Source organism: Myotis davidii, unplaced genomic scaffold (genome assembly GCF_000327345.1).
Source record: "Myotis davidii unplaced genomic scaffold, ASM32734v1 scaffold535, whole genome shotgun sequence".
Classification (NCBI taxonomy): Eukaryota; Metazoa; Chordata; class Mammalia; order Chiroptera; family Vespertilionidae; genus Myotis; species Myotis davidii.
In genome coordinates this window covers 2,305,287-2,311,527 of record NW_006286980.1, presented here as the reverse complement: position 1 = coordinate 2,311,527, position 6,241 = coordinate 2,305,287, and the positions used below count along the sequence as shown (strand labels likewise).

General features: G+C 41.7%; 1 protein-coding gene across 1 annotated transcript in view; it reads left to right on the top strand.

The window, feature by feature from the left end:
- The first annotated feature begins 924 nt into the window (after positions 1–924).
- The window catches only part of SSPN (sarcospan), a 10,360-nt gene continuing 5,043 nt past the window's right edge, over positions 925–6,241 (top strand). The window contains exon 1 of the mRNA XM_006758927.2: positions 925–1,005. Coding sequence (XP_006758990.1) covers positions 949–1,005 — 57 coding nt within the window. The 5' untranslated portion in view covers positions 925–948. The remainder of the gene's footprint in view (positions 1,006–6,241) is intronic.

Here is a 6,241-nt window from a genome sequence, read left to right as displayed (position 1 = left end):
GCCTGACGTGATACCACTGCTTATTTTCCTAAAACATGTCTTGAATCATGTCGTTCTCCTGCTCAAAAGTTCTCAAGGGAGCCCCACTTCCTACTAAATTAATCTTACAACACCAGATTTTTAACCTACCCTTTCTGATGGTTCCATGTTTTAGTCTTTTATTTTTTCCAGGGAGCTCTATATATTTGTTATTTCAACTTTGGGTACACATTGGCTGTTCTTTCTGCATAATTTGTGAGACCTCGCCTCTGTACTATTGCTCATGCTGTTTCACTCCAGCTACCTGGTTCAAGTGCTGGCTCCATTATTGACTAGCTTTGTGCTTCTGTTTCTTTGTTTACGATAGGACATTAGCACCTACTTAAGAGGGGATTGTGATAGTGCTGTGAAGAAACCCATACAAAGCTCTTAGGAGAGTCCCAGGACAAAGTCAGTATTCAGTAAGTGCTAGTGATCATGATTATGATCATCCCTTTCAAGGCCCATTTCAAATCTACCTCTTTAGTTACGCCTTTTCGAATTGCCCAACTCAATGTTATTTTTTTCCTCTTTTTGTCCATCTCTGGACAAAAAGCATCTGACATATAATGCCCTGCTCCAGAATAGTGTGTCACTTATCTTGGCCTGGATTGGACTGGACACTTATTGAGGTTGAGGAACTTTTATTCATCATTGGATACTCTGAAGGACTTTGTATAGCACCAGACACATCAAAAGGACTTAATAAATCCTGGCTAAACTGATTTTACTATTTTAAAAACTCAATTCCACAAGCTGAGAAAAATAGTAAGTAAAGATAAGTAAATGAAATGCACACCTGGCTCAGAAGGACGTTTCTGGTGGAAGACACTGCGATGGATGCTGTTAGGACGCACGGTTCACCCTGATAACATCCTTTCTCCCCGTTTTCCATTGCAGGTCTGCTTGGTGGCCTACCTTGGTTTGTTTATGCTTTGTGTCTCATATCAAGTTGATGAACAGACATGTATCCAGTTTGTTATGAAAGTAAGTTGTCGTTTTTCTTTTCCTTTTATTGTCACATAGAAAGAAACCCAAGTACAAAATAAAGGAGAGCTTTTTAAGGGGTTGCATATCTGATTATCCCAGAAATTGCATTTTTAGGCAGGCCAAAAAATGTTTTAGGAGGGCATTGATCCAGACTCCAAATGTAATGCTAATTTTTTTTTAAGTCGTAATTTCCATGAACTGGGTTGGCATATGAAGTCTGCCTTTCAGTGCCCTTAAAAGGAATATTGAAAATTCACCAGTTCAACAAAACGCTTTTGCCAGGGAAAAGATGCCCATATCAGTGCCCACTTCCATATCTTGGGGGTTATTTCAAATGTTTTAATAACAAAGCCGTCTAAGCGTATTTCCTCTTGTAGGCAGGAACACTAAAATAGAAAAAGTACATTGGGTGCATCCAAATGATCTGTGCCAAGAGTCTGGGGGCAAAGGAGACAGGGAGTTGGGATGTGCACGGTTTAGCAAGTATGTGTGTATCTTACATGTGCATGTAGTTTTTCTATGTTAGAGACAGTGTGCTCAGTTGGAGCCGTTTCAAATACCCGGCATTTCCACTGCACTTAGAATCTACTCTAAAAGGAATCATACACACACCCTTTCAGAGTTGAGGAAGATAAACACCCAACTCAGCAACCAGAGTGAGTAGAAATCCAATCCCTACATTTTCTTTCAACTGCTATAGCAGAGCACAAAAAAGCTTTCTGTAATTTTTTTGGTCCACTCACATCGCGTTTACTTTTCTTCTACAAGAAAATACATAAAAACGGGATACTCCTTTGTTCACTAAAACAAGAAAGCATAAGGTATAAGAGTAAGTTAACTATATTATGTGGAAATTACAAAGGTGCAGCAAATAAGATGATAGTATATTCTAGTATAATTGGTGCTGTTGGCATAAAAAAAGCAGTGTGTTGATATATGTGTACATATATAATGTTGAAAAGAGTAGTTATTTGAATAAAAAAGTTCACATCATATTAACTGCAAAAACAGGCCACACAAATTGTACAGCATGATCCTACAGAAAGAAATGAGCTCTTATGTGCTTTAAAAAATTGTTGTCTGTGAGTGGTTGGGTGATAGCTGCATTTTTGTAGTTTTTTTCTCTAATTTTGAAATGTCCTCCAGTTAGACATCACTTTTCTAATTAAAAAATTTACTGGATGCTGTTTAAAAATAATCTTGGTGGATATGCCTACAATTAGAAATTTTACTTTTTCTGAGGGTGTTCCTTAAAAGAAGGCCAGATAAAGCAGGCATTAATCCATGTTTATTTTTTTGTAAGGCAAGGCTTGGTGATGATTTAAAAAAAAAAAAAAAAGCAAAAAGCCAGACAGCCTCGTAAGAAATGGCCTGTTAAATTACAGGGACTTCATCCACCAGGTAAAAAAATGCTCTAACCTGGCTTCATCATAGTGTGTGAAAGGCCCTCATTCCTCCCCAGATGATCCTAGAAACAGCAGAGGCAAAAGCATCAGCTTCACAGAGTCCTCCAAAGCCTTCTCAACATCTGCAGGTAAAATAAGGAGCAAGGGCATAAAAATGTCACTGCCAATGTCAGCCAGGTTGAGAATTCCCCACTAGGAACCTCTCATTAGCTGTCTTTTCCCCCACCTGTGACAGACACTGACAAACACTGAGGCCCTTTTCTCCTGCAGGTGACCTTTAGTGATGCTTCCTGCCAGCTCTCTAAGATGCCTGCTATCTTATCTTCAGTTAGAAAACGAACTTCAGTCAATCTCAAGGTTTTCCACAGCCACAACAGGTTACAGCAGATGTCCCTTGTGCTTCTCCCGCTATTTGGTGGGGGATGGGGGAAGGAATGACATACATCTTTCCTGTGGTGCTTCTCACTGGCATAACCACATTTTAGTGCCCCCCCACACACCCCCCGAATTGAAAACCAGGTCTTAGCTTTGAGAATTTATTTCCTCCTGTTGAAGACCCTGGTGCCTTGGTATATATAGCCTGCACACCCGCACGCATGTGCACACACACACACACACACACTTTTTTAAAGATACAATAGCCACGGAGCTTGTCTTTTCGTCTCAAGCTGGTACAGCCTTCTCCAGAGGCCCTTTGGCACACCCTGGATGCCACCATCATGTTCTTTCTTTCTCCCACGGGCCCCTGGGCTTGGCAGGCCATTCCCTCGTGGACTGGGCCTCCTGCGGTTCCTGGTGGCCGGCTTTCTAGGGGCTCACCTTGAGGATTTTCAGAAACGTGTCTGATTCATGTGCTTGCAGGAGCTCGGCGGGCCACATTCCCACAAGGGCGTTTAAGGCGCAATTGCCTCCTGCCCTCATCCAGGAGGCCCCTGGGCTGCAGCTGCCGCCTCCTGCGCAGCATGCTGTAGAGGGGCCTTCCCAGGCCTGCCACCCGGGAAGCTAATTAACACGAAGCCCAAACTCCCTCTTCCTGTAGTTCCCAAACGTTGAAGCTGCAGCCGGGTACCAATTAGAGGCAGCAGCGCGAGGAGCGGCGGCGCAGGGGTCTGGGTTACATAAGCGCCCAGGGCCATCGCGCCTCCATCCCGCCCGCTGCCCAGCGCCAGACGCACACCCGCAGACTAATGCGTCCCCAGCCGGGGGCTTTTAGCAAAAGGTATTTGCTCGCATTCCCAAGGTCATCGTAAACACTTTCATTGCTAGTTGATTCCTGCCGAGTAGGTAAAACAAGCCACTTGATTTTAAACTACAGATTCTAACCCAGAAGCTTGTTGCTGTCAGATGAGCTAAAGCCGCGAAGGAAAAATGCCACAGCGCTGCAGATGTAGCCCGCAGGCTTTGGGGGATCAAGTATACATTTATGTGTTAAGATGGGTAAGAAACTTGATGCTGTGGCTCACTCCTGTTTGTTTACTTGGCCGGATGCTTTCACGGAGTGGGAGAAGCAGAATTCCAATGTGTGAGGTGTGCACCGCTGACCAGGGTTTGTGCTCTCCCAGGCTGCGAGCACATTTGAGATGCTCAATTAAAACTGAGCTATCTCCGTGTTTAAATGTTTACATTCTTTCTATAGCTCAGTTTGCACTGTTCCTCCCACAGGGCAGAGAATAAGACAAAGCCAGTAGAGTTGATGGCCCAAGAGTCCTGAGATCTGACAGCTGTTTACATCTCTACTAATTTGTTTATTTCTTTCACAAATACTTAAATAGTGCTACTATGCACCAGACACTGTTCTAAGCCCTTTACAGATACCAGCTCTTTTGACCCTTATAATAATCCTGTGAAGTCATTATGATCATCATTCCAAGTTTACAAAGGAAGAAACCGAGGTACACCTGGGATTGTTTAATGTGCCCAAGGTCCATAGCCAGTGAGGGGAGAACCGGGATTTGAACTCAGTCAGGCAGTTTGATGCCCTGGTCCATACTCCTAGCCATCACCAAGTACTGCTGTACATGTATTAAATGTCTTGGGCAAATCTTTTGATCTCTGTGACAAAGGTCATCTTTAAAAAAATAGACACAATTCTCATTTTAACAAATGAATTTTTGTGATGATTATGAAGACAATATTCTTGCAATTATTTCAATTATTTATAGATTGAGAATGAGGGATTATCATCATTAATTCTAGATATTGCCCCAATAAATGCTGTAGAACTCTGCTGTCTACGGATATGTGTGTGTGTGTGTGTGTGTGTGTGTTGGGGATAGAAAGGCTATTATAAGACGACCCTCCCTCCTCCAGTTCCATCCATTAATGGCAATAAAATATGTAGAGACAACTCAATTTTGGGCTATTCTACTAAGTATATGACCCTCAGGTGGAAGATTATCTCTTTAATTTGAGCCTTCCCTGCTGGTAAAGTCGTAGATGTACCCATGTTCCCAGAGCAAATAATTCCAAGTTCTGTGTTGGCTGCATTGGAAAGTGTGCCACAATGGGCACGCATACACACACAACACAATTGTGGCCAGCACAATTTAATTTGGCTTTTGGCACCAAGAACTTGAAGTCAGTCATCAAGCCTGAATATTCTAGAACAACCCAGAATATTTCAAATATTCTGCCCCAATGATCCCTCAAAATAAACCTGCACTTTTTAGCCTAAGTGTGCCAGTGATGGGAGGAAATATGGCCACTGAAAATCTTGGGGATAGGACCAAGGCAATGGCATTTAATAACACAAATTAATAATTTCCTTCTTAAATTTTGTGAGGTGCCATTTTGTATTTATCTGGCTCCCTTTCTCCAAGGGAGAATAAATGTGTTGAGTATAAATTACTCTTGTTATATGCCTGAGATGTAAGATGTTTCAATAAACTGTTTCACAGGTGAAGAAACATGGATTATTTTTGATAATCCTTCAAATGATTTGAAAACTAGAAATAGTATGCATGGTTAAGATAGCTTTGATGAGAGGATCCAACGAATTCATGCAATCCTTAGCTGTCCATTTTAAGACAAAATGGTATTAACCTGTTCCACTGTCTTCCTGTTTAAGTGTACGATCAAGTGTACAATCAAGGCAAACCAGATGTACACTCAAGCTGCCAGGCAAACCAGACACATGCTTACGGCACCAGCAACTACATGTGCATCCATGCATATACACACACACACCACTCAGAGTAAAAATAACATTTTAAATAGTCTATCTTTTTAAAAAATATGTTTTTATTGATTTTAGAGAGAGAGAAAGGGAGAGGGGGGAGAGAAAAAGAAACATCGATGCGAGACAGAAACTTCTATCAGCTGCCTCCTGCATGCCTCGTAATGGGGACAGATCCCACAACCTGGGTATGTGCCTTGATTGGGGAATCAAACCAGCAACCTTTTGGTACATGGGATGATGTTCAACCAACTGAGACACACTGGCCAGGGCTAAATATTCTGTCTTTAAGACTTAGAAACGTTTGAAATTGTCAATGTGTGGAAAATCATTCATTTGGAAAACTTTTGTACACATATTTTATAATAATATATATATATATATGTTTTTATTTGAATTACATATAGTTGGAAGTGGGGGGAGGGCATAATCTTTTCAGAGCTACTTTATTCTGAACCTAGACATGATTGGAACTAACTTTACTTTGGGGAGTTCACATTCACCATAACTGCTCCTTGTAAGAAGAAGCAACTTTTGACTATCCTATCTAATAATAGAGAAACATGGTAATTAGCCATACCTTCGCTACCCTTCCCATTGGCTAATCAGCAGGATATGCAAATTAACTGCCAACCAAGATGGCGGCCGGCAG